Source organism: Monodon monoceros, unplaced genomic scaffold (genome assembly GCF_005190385.1).
Source record: "Monodon monoceros isolate NGI ecotype Baffin Bay Population unplaced genomic scaffold, NGI_Narwhal_1 Super_Scaffold_18, whole genome shotgun sequence".
Lineage (NCBI taxonomy): Eukaryota > Metazoa > Chordata > Mammalia > Artiodactyla > Monodontidae > Monodon > Monodon monoceros.
The window spans coordinates 83146037-83162659 of NW_021703774.1; the positions used below are offsets into that span (position 1 = coordinate 83146037).

General features: G+C 54.0%; 1 protein-coding gene across 3 annotated transcripts in view; it reads left to right on the forward strand.

Moving 5' to 3' along the window:
- The first annotated feature begins 913 nt into the window (after positions 1 to 913).
- Positions 914 to 16623, forward strand: part of KCND3 (potassium voltage-gated channel subfamily D member 3) — a 232773-nt gene continuing 217063 nt past the window's right edge. For 2 of the 3 annotated variants that reach the window (XM_029229347.1, XM_029229346.1), the window contains exon 1: positions 7988 to 9160. In XM_029229347.1, coding sequence (XP_029085180.1) covers positions 8055 to 9160 — 1106 coding nt within the window. In that variant the 5' untranslated portion in view covers positions 7988 to 8054. Of the gene's footprint in view, positions 1069 to 7982; positions 9161 to 16623 lie in introns of those variants that run through there. The other variant, XM_029229348.1, reaches the window with a different exon arrangement.

Here is a 16623-nt window from a genome sequence, read left to right on the forward strand (position 1 = left end):
TGCGCGGTGTCGGGCTCCACCTCCCCAGGTGGCAGGGCTCGGCCGCAAGCAAGTGCTGGTGTCGCGTGGACAGTCGGTGAGAGACACCCAGCTGGGTCCGCACACACCCCACGCGCGCACACACTGGAGCTCCCTTCCACCTCTCCCCGGGTCCCCAGCACACACGCCCCCGAGCTCACGCTCACGCCTACTCCCCGCTCCGCCCCCACCCCCAGGCCGCGCTCACCTTGCCACGCTCACCCCCGGCCCACCCTCGCTGGCACACGCGCTCACACCCGCGTCGGCACACTCCACCACCTCCAGGCACACCCTAGGATTCCTCCACTGGCCTGGGGAGACGCACCAGGCTCTGCCTCGTCTCCCTGCCCCCCACCCTCGCTCACGCGCGCGCCCCTCTACACACACACACACACACACACACACACACACACACCCTCTCACGGGGAGTCACTCCCCCTAGCACGCCCTCGCCCTGGGCACCCTCCCGCGGCGAGCCTCCGGGTCCTCCTCATCTCTCCCTCCGCTGCCTGGCGGCCCCGCGCTCTCGAGCCCGGCCTGGAGCCGCTCGGCCGCCGGGAATCGGTAGGGAGACGAGGGCGCAGCCTCGCCGCCTCCCCCGGACTCTCCTCTCCGCCCCGCCCGCGCCGCGCCCCCACCGCCTCCCCCTTCGGGAGAGGGACCTCGCCAGGCAGCCGGTGGCCCGCCGGGCTCCTCTCCGTGCGGCGCCAGCAGCGGCGGGGGCAGGGCGCGAGCGAGGGAGCCCGCGAGCCCGCGAGCCCGAGAGCGGAGCGGCGAAGCGGGGAGGGAACGCGCTGCTGAGCCGGGGCTGGAGCGGCGGCGGCAGCGGCGGAGGGAGGGCCCCACGGACAGACAGACGCACGAACGGACCGAGCCAGGGAGGGAGCGAGAGAGACTTCGCCGGCGAGGAGGAGCGGCGCGAGCCGCGGCTGCTGGGCGCTTCCCCGCGCTGCTGGGTGCTCGGCGCCTCCGCGGCCCCCGGCTCCCGGCCTCAGCTTCCTCACGCGCGCGAGGCGCGGGGTGCGGGGCCCGGGTCTCGCTTCGCCGAAGGTAAGAGGGACGCGACCGAGCCTTCAGGAGCCAGGAAGTGCGAGGAGCGCTGCTCCCACGCCTGTTGCTCCGGCTGCCCACGCGGCACCCTCCCACTCCTGCACCCGGGTGGGTGGGCGCTGGGGCGCCGGAAGGATTGGGGGTGGGGCTGGCGCCGTGGGGGAGCAGGCAGCCGGCCCGGGGGCGCCGGTTCCCTTGGGCTGCGGAGCCACCTCCGGGGCAGCTAGGCGCTGTGAGGTTTGGAGGTGGGGTTGTGAACCTCTGCCCTCCTTCCATTGGCCTGCCTTCCCTCGGGGGTGCCAGAGGCAGCGCCACTGGATCCGGCGGCAGGTGGCGACGGCTCGCTCGGTCCCTCGCTCCTTGTGAGGGGAGAAGGAGAGAAATGGCCGAGGGTGGAAGCAGGGAGCAGTTTGGGGCGCTTCAGAAAGTTCTCCAGCCGGGCGATCCGTCGGTGTGCCTACCAGAGGCTGGGGGCCCGCACATCTGGTCCTGTCCGACGCCGCTTCCACCCTTTGAGCTCGGGGAAGGGTCTCTGAGTGACACCGTGGGCCAACGCGGCCCGGGGGAGGCCGTTCCGAAAGACTCACTTTGCGAGATGTTTACACTGGGGATGAGGCGCTGAAGGGACTGGGCAGAGAAGTTACCTGGAATCAACTAAATTCCTGCACTTGCTTAGTGTTGACATTTGAATCGAGTCCAAGATGTTCTGCTTTTATCCCGGGCAGCCGTGATATGTCAGCAACAGGCTGAGGTTCCGGACCTGGAATCTGATAGCAAAGAGAAGGCTCGGTTGTATTTCTTAGGAGAGGGTGCCTGAACTTTCTCGCGATCCTAGGTACAATGCGATCTATTTAAGACCTGGTTGCTATGTGGTGCATGGTGTATTTTGCATGAATTCACAGCGATGGTTAGGTTTACGCCTTTTTTTACCATTACTTCAAGGGAACCTGGATATTAAATGTCTGTAGAAAGGCAGCCTGGGCCAGTATGAATTCAGTGCAGAACATGTGTATCTTTCCCCATGTGGACATGTTGGCACAGGGGTGGGAATAGATGTGTTTATTTTTCCTTGTGTCTACTTGAATGCAATAAAATGCAAGTACACAAGGGACCCCCAGAGGAAGAAAGATTAGTGGCTTGTTCCCTTTCGCTGTTGAAGAGGCTGGAGGAAAAAACAAGAGTTCAGGAAAGTGCCCTGGCCAGCCTGGGAGTGGCAGTGCAGGAGAAGAGGAGCTCTGTGTGTGTCCCAGGCCTGTACCCCAAGATCCCCAGCTTGCCACTCTGTCAGTTTCATGCCTGCTTATGCAAACCCTGTGGGCACAGGAGAATGCCCCCTGGGTTGTCAGGACCTTCTCCTCCCCCAGACTGGCCCTATTCTGGGCTGAGCGATGTGTCGTAAAATCGTGGAAAGTAAAAGTTTCCAGAGCCTCTCCATACCCGGCTCTCTGCCGAGGTCACTGAAGGGCAGACCTTGGTGACATGACATTTTGGTTGCCTTGCGCCTGTGCTCAGGTTAGGTGTCAATCCCCAGGACAGGCTGCCTGGTCACTTTGCCCACGTTTGCCCTCTACCTCCTCCGGAGAAGTTGGTTAACAGGCTGCCGTTTTACAGCAGGCGAATGTGTTTCCCTTTTCCAGTTTTTTTTTTTTTTTCCCCCTGTGTCATTTCATCACTCACCTGTTTTAAATGTCTCTTCCCCATCCTCCCCCACCCCCATCTTTCCCACTGTCAAACTCTTCTGCCAAAAACAAAAATAGCTTCAGATTTTTCATTTGTAAGGCGTCCACGTCCTAGTAAAACCTTGGCATTTGAGGCCTGTGCAGTGCCATTGGCTGGAAATGGGGCCGCACGGTTGTGCCTGTTGCAGGAATTCATACGCAGGTCGGCTCCAGGAAGTGTTGGTGCCCATCAGGGGGTGAGCGCTGTGGTGATGGCCTTGGAGAAGCCCTGCTTGAGCCGGGTCATGCCGACAGGGTTTGTGTGGAGGGTATGGCTGGTATGGCCATAGGCATGGTATGTGGTGGGGACACTTTTCCTCCCCTTCAAAACTCACACACACACACACACACACACATACACACTCACACAGAAAAGGTAATTCCTCCCTTTTTGGTACCTTTTACCAGGGGAACAGGGCTCGAAGCTCTGGAGACAGCCTAGCTCTTGCCTGGCCTTCTTTGGGAAGATCGTCCTGGATTAATGCATGGCGTCAAAGTTTGGCCTTGGGACCAGAGGCTTTTATGATAGATAGAGAGGGACTGTTCCTCCTACCCCAGCTCTCAATTATTCATCTGAGAGCAGTTTGTAAAATACCCAGGGCCCTTGGAGAAGAGGAGATTGGCATAGCGTGGAGAGCGTAAGGTGATGGGGCTCAGCTTGGTAGAGGAAGGTAGCAGGCAGTGAGGTTTGGGAGTCAGGGTGAAACAGCACTGACTCTCAGGGTGCACAGCCGCATCCCTGGCCCAAGCAGGGTGCTGCAGGGTACCTCTTGGCTCAGTGGTCTCTTACCCTTTGCCACTGGAACCCCTCAAGTTCCTGCCTTTCTGAGCTCCATTCTGGGATAAAGCGGGAATGTTAAGAGTCAGAGGTCCAGGGCCCAGGGTCTGGAGCCTGGCTCTCTTTACCCTCCAGGGGGGTGGCCAGGGGTTCTGTGGATGAACTGGGCCTTTGATTGCCTTGAGATCTAAGCACTGCAGGTTGTGTGCCCTTTTCTGGGCACTAGCCTCATCAGGCATTCCCAGAACTGCCCTCTAAAAGGAGGCTCAGACTAACTCTGTCCCCACAGCAACAAACCCAGATGGTCTACTTCCTGCTTTGCAGGGGTGACTGCCATGGAGAGGTCTCAGCGAGACCTGAACTACAGGCTTGACGTCCTGGATCCAGTAGAATCAAGGATTATTCGAGCTAAAGATCTCCTTGTCACTTTCTTGTCCAGTTATCTCATTTGACAGATGAGGGTTGTGAGGCCCAGAGGGTAATGGTGGCTTGCTTCCACGAGTTCAGGAGAGAATTGGAACTGGAGTGCAGGGCATCCAGACCCCATGCTTTCTGCTGCCTGGGGACAGGGTGAGGGGAGTATACATCCTGCTGTCTTCCACAGGAACATCAGTATCTGACTACACCTAGGTCAAGAAAGCCATGTGGCAGTGAGCTGATCGGTGGCCTATTGGAAAATCGTCAACTCCCATATACATGGAGCACAGTCATTTTGAAGGAGTCTCAGCTCCTTTTCTAAAACTTGTCAGCATAAATGCCCATGTCATAGGATTTGGGGGGGATTAATTAACTGTTGCTGTAAAAGTGCTTAAACCGGTGCCCACTGCATGGTCAGTGCTCAGTAAATGTTGGCTAAATCTGAATTGGAATTATCTTGTCACCAATGTTTAAATTGTAGTCTTGCTTCCCAAACTTCCCTTGCCCCTTAGAAAACCTAGCTAAGTGTGTGCTTAGGGACTACAGATTCTCCTAGTAACCTAAAAGAAATACAGGGAGTTATAAGGGTAAATTTCCTGAAGAAAGATATAAAATGCACAGGATGTGTTCCCAAGTCTTCTATCGGCAGCATCAGTGGCATGCGGATTACTCACTGCCGTGGATGAATGATCCCCCTGTTCTTTCCTCAGTTCCCGTAATCAAGAACTCATCAGGCCTGTGCTGTTTTACTCTTCTCTGAGTGGTAACATTTAGAGGAATGTCATTGTCATTCCTGATGTCTACTGTGACACCTGAATCAACCTCCCTTTATGAGGAAGCAGAGGGACCTGTGAATATGCTCCTTAGCATGAAGAGGGGGAAACTGAGGCAGAGATTGGCTCCTTGGGAAAACTCCACTGAGAGCCACAGAGAGTCAGAGGCACTTAAATTGGGTTCATTTTATTCAGATCTGTCTTCAGAGTTTACTGAGTGTTTGGAGAGAGAATGCCCACCCTTGAAAACCCCTGATAGGCATGGCATGGAGTAAAATCGATGGACTGCAAATTACATCTATATAATCTGGGTTCCCACCTACCAGAAGTAGGTTGAGCACGGACTACACTACCTCCTAAGTTGTCACGTAAGTGTTGAGGTGTCATGGCCTTTACCCTTAAGGAGCTTAGTGTGGGATGGGGAAAACAGGGAAGAGACATGGCTATACCCTTGAACTCCACGTTGAAACTGCCTGGGTTTAAATCTCTCTGCCTAATTATTACATCCTTTAGCCAGTTATACCTCCTCATACTTCATCTTCCTCACCTGCAAAATGGGGACGACAGTGGTGTCTGCCCCCTAGGGGTGTTGGGGGGGGTGGGCTGAGGTGATCCGTGTAAGCATGCAGTACTGGGCTGGCTGGCAGTGAGCCCTCGGTAAACATCAACTGCTATTCTTCTTACAGGAAGACCTTGAGAAGCAGTGTAGCACAGCACCTCAGGGCACGTGGCGTGGGGTGGAATCCCCATTCTGCCCCTTTCCAGCTGGCGGACTGCTGAATTTCAGACTTCTTCCTGGGGTTGCTGTGAGGATTACATGAGATGATCCACAGGAGACAGTGCAGTGCCTGGCATAGAGTCAGTGCTCAATTATTGTTGGCCGTGATGATTAATAAGACAGAGAGGGCTTCCCTGGTGGCGCAGTGGTTGAGAGTCCGCCCGCCGCTGCAGGGGACACGGGTTCGTGCCCCGGTCCGGGAAGATCCCACATGCCGCGGAGCGGCTGGGCCCGTGAGCCACGGCCGCTGAGCCTGCGCGTCCGGAGCCTGTGCTCCGCAACGGGAGAGGCCACAGCAGTGAGAGGCCCGCGTACCGCAAAATAAATAAATAAATAAAATAAGACAGAGAGTGTCTGTAATCCAGGCGAGAGGGTGATAGGTGCTAGGGAAGAGGGGCAAACAAAGTGCCGAGAGCCCAAAGGAGGAGAGAATTTCAGAGTGGGGAGAGGAAGGTGCATCACAGAGAGAGTGAGGCACAGGTGGGATTCTAACAGGAGGGCTGGGTGAAGGGGAAGGATATTCCCAACAGAAAGGAAGAGTGCCCACAGACAGAACCCACAAGGGCTGTGCATGAGCCCGTCTGTGGTCTAGGGTGGGTGCATGGGACATGGGGCTAGAATGATAAACCAGGATCCGTTTATGGAAATGCCAGAATGCCGCCAAAGAGTTCGGACTTGATTTTGTAGGCTGTGGGGAAATCTTGCTTAGGGAGATTACCCTGAGCAGAATGGATTTACTGGGAACAGGAGAAACAGGGTCGGGGAGTGGGGGAGTTGAGAGACAAGCAGGCCAGTGGGAAGGAGGCCTGAGGGAAGTGAGGCCTTAATGAGGGCAGTAGAGCTCCTGTCTCATTATCTGGCAACTCTTTGGGTGGAGCAGTGAGAAAGGTGGCCAAGGCGACAGGCCCGGGGTTAAGGATGCTGTGAACAAAAGGTAAAGAGCAGCTTTTTTGCAGGGAGGTAGACTCAGCTGACACCTGTCCAGTTTCAGAGGCATCCAGGTGGGAAAGTCCGTGGTGGCTCAGGAATGAGAGGGGGTAGAGATCTGGAAAACCTAGAAGAGTTGGGAGTCAAGAGAAGCAAGCAGGGTTACAAGGAAAGATGAAGATCAAATCCCATTACAAGACTCACCCTCTGCCTCATTTCTTTAAACCAGCTGAATTCCAGAGGGTCCAAATAATTCTGAGTCAGGATTGGTTCTGCGTGATCAGTTTAGGATTTGGGAAAACGAGTGTCAACCCCAAACAATTTCCCGTTGCTGTTACGTGTGTTTCTGTGTCACCACATGTCTCCCCACAGATGGTATACATTTGGGATTGCAGAGTCATTTCACTATCATCTTTAAAAAGCCAGATTTGGGTAGGTAAATCTGTTTCCCAAAGCCAAATATAATTCTCCGCGCCGCTGTTCCCTCCATCCACGCAGGTGACGGGGAAGTGTGTACTCAGCGTGGCTCAGAGAGCGGTGAGTGAAGGGCCGAGGTGGCCCAGCTCTGGAGGAATCTCTGAGGGTGGAGAGAGGCCAGGTGAAAGAGGCTGGCTTGGGAAAGAGTATTGTTATATAACCCGAGGGAGTTATGGATGGTGGGCAGATGGAGACGGGAGGCGAGGAGCCTGGAGATGGCAATAAGCGTGGATCAGCTTCCTCTGGGAGGGAGAGGGACAATGCATGAAAGGCAGGTGAACCAAGAATCCAAGAGCCCTTTGCAAGGTGGGGGAGGAACCCCAGCCTCACAGCCTCTGCCACATCTTTCTGTTATGGCCCTGAGGGCGTGATTGGACACGAGGTTGCTGGATTTCCCAGAGTAGCGCTCCACCAGAGTCAGCCTTCTCCATGGGACTCGGGGACAGAACTCCACCAAATCCTGGGTCTACTGTGGTCACCTGCCATCTCAGAGAATTGTCCAGACCTGGGCAACCCCAGCCTCCTCACCCGTGAAGAGCGGAAAGAATGTGTTTACCTGATCTCCCTCATCCACATGCCATTCCTGACTACCCTAGTGGGTGAAGAGAGAAATAAAAATTAGCATGTTTATCCCACTTTCAAATTCACTTAATGAGAACTCATTTACCCTCTCCCAATTTAAATTCGTAGTAATGCCATAACCTTTCGGAGCTGATTATTACCCACGTCTTCCCAGATCTTTCTGCTAAAGACGCTTTCCCTCCAAATGCTTCTGAGCCCTCTTGGAACTTGACAGTTTGTCAGGCAGTCAACAAATTCCGGTGATCCCACACTGCTGCACGGGCCCGGTGGATGCTAGGTGCGCTCCCGGCGAAGGGAGGGGAAAGAATCAAGTCTCCTCTCTTTGATGGTGTCTTCAGTTCCATTAATTTGCCTTCCAGACTTTTGCTCTTTCACTTACCGATGACCCTTCCCTGTGTCCCATTTCCCACCCGGGGGGCCAATCAGGGACTCACTGGTTCTCCGCTCTCTCCTCCTGTCTCCAGGGGTCGCTGAACTAACTCTCAAGCTGGTGTGCGCAGTGGCGGAGCAGTGGCCACCCAAGAGCTGGAGTCACCATGGCGGCCGGAGTTGCAGCCTGGCTGCCTTTCGCGCGGGCTGCGGCCATCGGGTGGATGCCGGTGGCCAACTGCCCCATGCCCCTCGCCCCGGCAGACAAGAACAAGCGGCAGGATGAACTGATCGTCCTCAACGTGAGCGGGCGGAGGTTCCAGACGTGGCGGACCACGCTGGAGCGCTACCCGGACACACTGCTGGGCAGCACGGAGAAGGAGTTCTTCTTCAACGAGGACACCAAGGAGTACTTCTTCGACCGGGACCCAGAAGTGTTCCGCTGCGTCCTCAACTTCTATCGCACAGGCAAGCTGCACTACCCCCGCTACGAGTGCATCTCCGCCTACGATGACGAGCTGGCTTTCTATGGCATCCTGCCCGAGATCATTGGCGACTGCTGTTACGAGGAGTACAAGGACCGCAAGAGGGAGAACGCCGAGCGGCTCATGGACGACAACGACTCGGAGAACAACCAGGAGTCCATGCCCTCCCTCAGCTTCCGCCAGACCATGTGGCGGGCCTTCGAGAACCCGCACACCAGCACACTGGCCTTGGTCTTCTACTACGTGACTGGCTTCTTCATTGCCGTCTCGGTCATCACCAACGTGGTGGAGACGGTGCCGTGTGGCACGGTGCCTGGGAGCAAGGAGCTGCCGTGTGGCGAGCGCTACTCGGTGGCCTTCTTTTGTCTGGACACCGCCTGCGTCATGATCTTCACGGTGGAGTACCTCCTCCGGCTCTTCGCGGCGCCCAGCCGCTACCGCTTCATCCGCAGCGTGATGAGCATCATCGACGTGGTGGCCATCATGCCCTACTACATCGGCCTGGTAATGACCAACAATGAGGACGTGTCGGGCGCCTTCGTCACGCTTCGGGTCTTCCGCGTCTTCAGGATCTTCAAGTTCTCCCGCCACTCCCAGGGCTTGCGGATCCTGGGCTACACCCTGAAGAGCTGTGCCTCTGAGCTCGGCTTCCTCCTCTTCTCCCTCACCATGGCCATCATCATCTTTGCCACTGTGATGTTTTATGCCGAGAAGGGCTCCTCCGCCAGCAAGTTCACGAGCATCCCCGCCTCTTTTTGGTACACCATCGTCACCATGACCACACTGGGGTAAGTCCTGCTCTGTTGGACTGGAGAAGGGCGGAGGTTGGATTGACGATGATGCTTTGGATGGTATCAGGATTGGGCAGAGGAGGATGGAGTCGCTTCTCCAAGTTGTAGGAGCAAGGGAAGCCCCTCATCAGAAGAGGAAGGCACGTGAATGATTTGTTTGGGGAGGACAGAAGTCTCGGAATTGAGTTTTCTTTCTGCGGGGGGCATGTATTTTACAAAACATGGAAAATTAAATCACCATTTATTTTTTGCAGCCATGCCTTCTGTGTATGTGTGTGTGGTGAGGGAGAGGTGAGTGGTGATTGCCGCATGCTTATATGCGTCTTGTGCTTGCAAGGGCCGCCTTGAGGAGAAAAACAGCGTAGCAGGAAGGAAGAAGACAGTGAGAAGTTCAGCGAGTGTTGTCAGGAGGGTACAGATTTCCATTAACAGAAGACACCTACAACACTCTTTTGGGATCCTTCCTGCATTTCTCCTTTGTCGTGTATTTGCAGGCTGTTTTCTCTTTTGCCTTACTTTTCTTCTCTGCTGCCACAGATGCTCAAGGGTTCAGTAGCTCTGAACAGACTTTCTCTAAGGGACCCTGAACTTGGGTTTTCTACAAAGTGGGGCACATGGTTTGTTTTTTTTCTCACTGAAGGAACAGCAGTCTCGCTTTCTCAGCCTGACTCTGTGATGGAATGATCTGGCCTTCCTGGGCAATTGTGAGGTGGTCTGAATGGATCATGTGGTCAGACACAGTGGCAGCAATATATCATCAGAGGGAGGGAGAGGCGCTCAGCGAGGTCCCAGGTGACTGTCTCTTCCATCTCCCCGAGGTCCCCTCTGCAGCTGAGGTCACCAAAATGTATTTGCGGTACTGGGATGTGAAGGTTTCCATCAGAGGATGGGGGGTGAGGAAGCAGATCACAATCTTCACCCTAGCGGGATTAGGGCCAATGAAGGCAGCTTTACGGAGACGTGTATTTCTTAGGGGTTGCTGCTTCAGCCATTGCAACTCGTTGAGGCTAATGCAGAACCCCTTCATGATTCGTATGCTGGGTCTATATTCACTTAGGCCAGGAAGCCTTATATTGCTGATGGAGAATTCATGAAGCTTTTTATTTGGTGTTTGACAGTTCGGTTCGTGGCGTCCTGGTGATTTGGTTTTGTTCTTTCCTGGCTGAAACCCTGTGGCACTGGTATCGGTTTTTCCATAGCGCTGCATGTGCTTGTGGGGAATGACTGAGCAGGTGATGGGACCTTTTCAAATGATTGCATGTGTCATTCTGCCACATGGGAGGGAGTAGCAAGGGGGAGGGCGTGGGGTGTCACTGTCCACGATGGGGGCATTCCATTCACCTCTGTCCGTCTGACAGAGGCCACCCTGCCCCTTCCTCCCTTTCCAACACACACGCAGCCTCCAAATAACTGTTCCCACCCAGATGGGCAAGAAAGTCTGGTCCTTTGACCTTGCCTGTCTTGGCTAAGGGGGTGGATGTGGCTTCCTGGTACGGTGGAATATTTAGGGATTAAAATGGGCTAGAGAGCTGGCCACGTGTCAGGAGAAGGAGGCACATTTGCTGCTTCTGTGCTAACCTGGCCATCCCTTCGCTTTCCTGAAAGGGACCGCTCCCACGGCCAGGACCTCCATGGCCGCGCTCTGACATGGCTCTGACTGTCCAGCGCCCGCAAGTGCCCCTTGGTGGGACTCATGACACCAGAGTGATGCCTCAGGACCACTATGGGGAGAAAACAGGACAGATGGATGGTGTCATCCATGGGATGGGGGATGTGGGACTGTTTCAGAGGAGATCAGTGGAAACTTCAGTGACCACCTGCCCATTACATTTTATTAGTATAACAGCATATGTGTGTCTACTATGTGTCAGCAGTGTGCTGAGCACTTTGCATATGTTATCTCTTTAAGTCTTCACAATAGCCTTGCAAGGTAGGAAAAACTCTATACAACTTTGAAGATGCAGCAGGCGAGGCTCAGAGAGGTTAAGTAAATACCTGTAGTCACATAGCTGCTAAGGGGCGGTGCTGCTTTGCAAATACCAGTCTGGCTGTCTCCAGGACCCTTTCTGTTCTCGTTCCCCCCTCTACTTGTTTCCGTACCATCAGGGCCCGTAGGTGGAAATCAGCCCTTCAGAGTTATTTTTTTTATTATGGCCTCAGGGTGTCATAGTCTATTCTAGTCATATCACTATTGAAGAAAGAAAGCATCAGTGCAGTGAGTACTACAGACACCTCACTAGGCACACAGGGAATTTATAAATAAAACATTTCCTTCTGGCCAGTTTAAGTTCTGCCTTGGAAATCCATGGCTGCTTTCATGGCAAAATCCAGTGTTTTGATGTCATTGGGGAGACCAGTGATTTCCTTTAGCCTTCACTCTGTAGAATCAAGGTCGAGTCCAATGTCAGGGGGTGGACAGTCATGGCCTCACATTTATTTTCGGGAATGCGGGAGGGGCAAAGCAAGAAGACTCTGCCGGAGAGTGAGACAACGAGGAAGGGCAGGATACCTGAGTGGGAAGAAGCACGCTCCCCCTGACTGTGGGCACTGTGGACTCCTCACCCTTCCCGTCCCCGTGCATCAAGACGTCTAGCCTCGGCGAGGGAAGACTCACGGGCCAGAACAAGAAAAGAAGCCTTTTAGTTATATCTTCCTTAACCTCAGTCAAGTAACGGGAATGCAGGCTTTTTTTTCCCTTCCACCCTGGCTGGTGTCGCCCAATGCTGGATTGGGCTGCTTTGACTTTGACCTGAGTTGGCAGTGGGAACCATCACCAGGCTCACTGCTCGGCTATACACAGCAGGTGTTTGGCAAAACACTGTTAAATAGGTGGGTCAATGCGAATGGGGCTCCTTTTCCATTTGCTTGGTCTGATACTGTTCTCAGTTCCTTCCAGACCCACCTGTCCTCTCTCTAGGGTGGACCCAAGATTTGGGTCTGCCCCAGCCCTGGCCCCAGGGAGAGAGGATGGCAGCCTTCACCTGGTGTGTGGTCCCCCCGACTGGGGTGCTCTGCTGCATTGTGGGGGTCTTCTTGCCCTTACTGGAGGTCTTACCCACCAGACCCTGGAAAGCTTTCCTCTCCTCGGCTGGTTTCTGTCCTGAGCTCATTTACTGGCTAGTTGTAAGCTTGTTCGACCACTCCAGAAAGCCTGTCTTTTGCTTACTCTTCACTGGCATTTGAGCCCCAAGTGGCTGTGCAATACCAAGGGCCAGTGTTCTGCCACATTCCGTGTTCTGTCTGGTTGCTTCCAACAATTCCCAGCAGACTCCTAGTTCTTCCAGGCTCCAGACCCTCCCTGCCCAAACCTCCCCTTGCTTCCTATTTCCAGTCTGGAGAGACTGTCTTGAGTTCCTTTGCAGAGCAGGGCTGACTGACTGGCGGAGGGCTGATGTGCCGAGGGAAGGAGTTCGCTCTTCCTGGCTCTGGTTGCCATCTCTGCCTGCTTTCCCAGGATCCGCTGATGAGTTAGTTACTCAGGTGTCCCCCAGGGAGGGATCTCCTGGAGCCAATTATTCCTATTTATTTAATTTCTCAAAATATCTTAAGCACACAGAACAATAACAGCCCAGCTGCCATCAACGCTTGAGGATGGCTTTCCTTTGCCACCTCCTTTGCTGGTGGGAAAGACACCTGTGCCCAGCCCAGGGTTCCCTTGTGCCCCCTTGACAGCTGAGCTCCCAAATTCACCATTAAAGGATTAATTTCCGTGCTCATAATGGATGCTATAAATAAAATAAATTGACAATTATCTCAGTTAACAGAGGGAAGGGATAATACAGAACTCCCAATATTAAATAAGACCAGCACATCTAGTTTGGGAATGTATTATATGGCATAGACTTCTTCAAAGCAGATTTCCCCTCTTCATTTTATTTGACTTTGGTTGGCATCACCATTGGGCGGACTGCCTGAGCCGGTCTGTGGGTGAAGCTCACGTGGGGCGTGGGGAAGAGGGGAGGAAAGTTTTGTGAGCAAGCATCTGCAGGGCCATGGAGGACCGGCTCCAGGCCTGGATGGGGTGAGGCCGCTCTTGGATAGCTTAGGGAGGGGGAGTTTGACCTGGGAAGGGCAGGGAGCGGCAGAGCAGCAGAGCAGCATCGCTCCTGATGAGGTGGCCCGCTGCTGCCCAAGTTGGCTTGGCTATGTAATTGAGACCGGCAGCCTGTCTTCACCCCGTGTCCTGAGATGAGAGAGCTTTTGACGGTGTCCAAAAATCACTTTAACGGGCTTCCCTGGTGGCGCAGTGGTTGAGAGTCCGCCTGCCGATGCAGGGGGCACGGGTTCGTGCCCCGGTCCGGGAAGATCCCACATGCCGCGGAGCGGCTGGGCCTGTGAGCCATGGTCGCTGAGCCTGCGCGTCTGGAGCCTGTGCTCCGCAACGGGAGAGGCCACAAAAGTGAGAGGCCCGCGTACCACACACACACACACACACAAAAATCACTTTAACGAAAACAATCGATTTTTACTTCTTCCAAGCAAAAGCAGCCTCCAGGGTTTTTTTGCTCCAGGGATTTGCATTTCCCTTTAAAGCATAATCCTGGAAGGGTCCTGCCTGAGGTTTCCGGAGACTGGGAGCCGGGCCTTGGAGAGCAATACTGGCACTCCACAGAGTGGGGTACTTGATCAGGCTTCCCCAGTGGAGACAGCCAGAGGTGTGGTTTTGTTAACCCTTCAATTCCTGAAATTCTGGCTGTACCCTCATCCACTGCCTCTGGGGGGCCCACCAACCCTCCTCCCACCTTGCAAATGCCTTGGTGTGGGACACTGGCCAAACGGTGCCCACCTTTGATGGTGGTGGGTCCCTGCCCAGGGAGATCTGATCAGAGTGCACTTACTGGGAATAAATGACCTCAGGGTCTTTTCTTGGTTTGACATTTCTTAACCAACAGTTTTCTGGTGCTGAAATTCCTGAGTAGAAACCTGCATCACAGCAAGGAATCATTCATTCATTCAACATTTACTGAGTGCCTACTGTGTACCGGGCAGCATGGTAGGCTCTGAGAATACACAGGCACTATGATGGCATGTCAGCCCTACATAAGGTACAGACAAAATGAACTGAATGAGACTCAGTTCTCTTCCTTTGAACCAAAACAAGAGAGGGTGGGGAGAGCAGTAGACCAGGATCAGAAAAGAGGCTTTTACTCACACTCTTCCCATCACCCAGAGGCTACCCCTCACTCTGCTCTGTGTGTGGCTAACCCCCGTCATCCTTCGAGACAGCCCACATCGTCTCCTCCAGGAGACCTTCCCAGCCCTCCAGGAGCTCCGTGCCCCTCCTCCCGCCTCCCACTGCAGCCTCTGCATACCTCTGTCTTGCCAGTTGCCACATTTTATTAACTTTATTTGTTTACGTGTCTTTCCCCCAGGATATGAGCTCCTCAAGGGCAGGTCTCTATTCCAAAGATCATGGTATGATCCATGCCTAGCACGGGGTCTGATATGTATGGGGCCTCAATATATATCTGTTCAACCAAACAGGTTTGTACCCCAGCTTACCCATCTTCAGTTTTCTCACCTGTTAACCATCTCCTGCCCATTGCGAGAACCAATGAAAGTGCTATCTGAATGTTGGTTATATGGTCATGTCCGACAGGATATTTGTGGGTGGGTGGAGATGCGGAGACCAAGCAGAGCATTCTCTGGTTCTGACGTCAGCCTAGCAGAGTTGGGGTTTTCTTGCAAGGGAAGTTTAAGCCTTTGTCTTTCACTATTGGCTACTTGGCCAGGCTTCCCACTGCAGACTCTGGAGCAGGGAGGAGCACAAAGAGAGCCATAGATAAGCCCCCCTACCCATGAAGTATCCCTCCATTCGATCATTTGAGTAGCTACTGGGCTCTGGGGATACAGCATCAAAGAAAACAACCCCTGATCCAGTGGCGCTTACATTCTAGTGGAGGAAAACAGACAGTAAATAGAAAAATATATACATACATACGTGTATCCTATCAGACAGCAATTCATGCTGCAGAGAAAAATAAAGCATGATGTGAGAAATTGGGGGTGCTGAGTGTGAGACGGGGTAGAGCAAGGGAGAGTTGCTATTTTAGATGAGGAGGTTAAGACAGGCCTCTCAGATAAGGTTACATTTGAGCAGAGATCTGAAGGAATGTGGGTTTCTTGGGGAAGAGCATTGCAGGCAGAGGGAACAGAAAATGCAAAGGCCATTAGGCAGGAGGGGCCTTGGTGCACTATTCTTGGAAGGGCAAGAAGGCACTTACGGTCCAGCCCCAAGAGCAGGTAGCGGGAAGCAGCTCATGCAGGGCCCTTATGATCACCTCAAGGACTTGGCCCTTTGCCTTTCACTAATCTGCTTAGAATGGGAAGCCACTGGAGAGTTTTGAGTAGACCTGACTCATGTCTTAAAAGGATCACTCTGGGTACTGGGTAGTGAATATATTGTACGGGAGAAGCTACCACAATAATCCGGGCAGGAGATGATGGTGGCTGGGATCTAGGGTGGTGGTGGCAGTGGAGAGGGGAGAAGGGAGAGATTCCGCATTTATTTGAAGGTAGAGGCCACAGGACACACATGCTGGTCCTGCTGTCAGCCTGCCAGCTGAAAGCTTCACCAGCTCCCATGGCAGAGAACTGGCCTGAAGACACATTCCTAAAGACCTCCACCGCTGGGAGAAACATTTCACAAGAAGAGGCCTCAAGGGCCTGCAGGATAGCTCCCAGACTCTGGCACAGAACGGACAAGCCCCATAGGCCGAGCTGGAGCATGGCCAGCTGAGAGCAGGGCTGGGCTGGACTGGCGGTCAGTGGGAGCATCTGCACCTGATTGAGGTTGTCTCCAACCCAGGCAGAATTTCCCTATAGCACCTGCCAAGGGCTGGGCACCACCATGCGGGGACGATCTTGGCTCAGAAACTGAAAGGGAGAGGCCAGTCTCAGAGTCAGCGGCTGTGGTAGCTGCCGGCACAGAGGGGCAAGCGGAGGGCTTCAGGGCTACGGAGGAGGGAGAGATGAATTCCCACGGGTGGGATGTGAGCTTTGACGTTCTTCACGCCAGAGTCACCACATTAGATTGCTCCTCCGATCCAACAGTTCAAATTGCTGCAATTTTCGGAAAGGGATTTCCACGCTGATGCCCATTTCACAGCTCTCTTCGGAATCTTTGAAAATCAATCTCTCTCTCTCTCTCTCTGTTTGGTTTTGTTTGGGTTTCCCTCTTTAAACATACCCATAAACACAAACATGGTCCTTCCTGAGGAGCAGCAATTATTCTACCTGAAAATAGTGTAAATAAAAGGCATCCTGGCCCTCCGTCTCCCCAGGGGAGGGGCAGAACCCCTTGGTAACTACATGAGGATTTTTGTCTCTCTCGCCCAGGTGGGAGCGCCTGTCCCAGGCCACGCAGGGCCCTTGGCCACATGCCATCATGGCTGGGAGCTACTCCCAGGCAAGGAGAGGTGCAGAGACTTCTCTGTGAGTCCCCCCATGCCCTGTCCTCA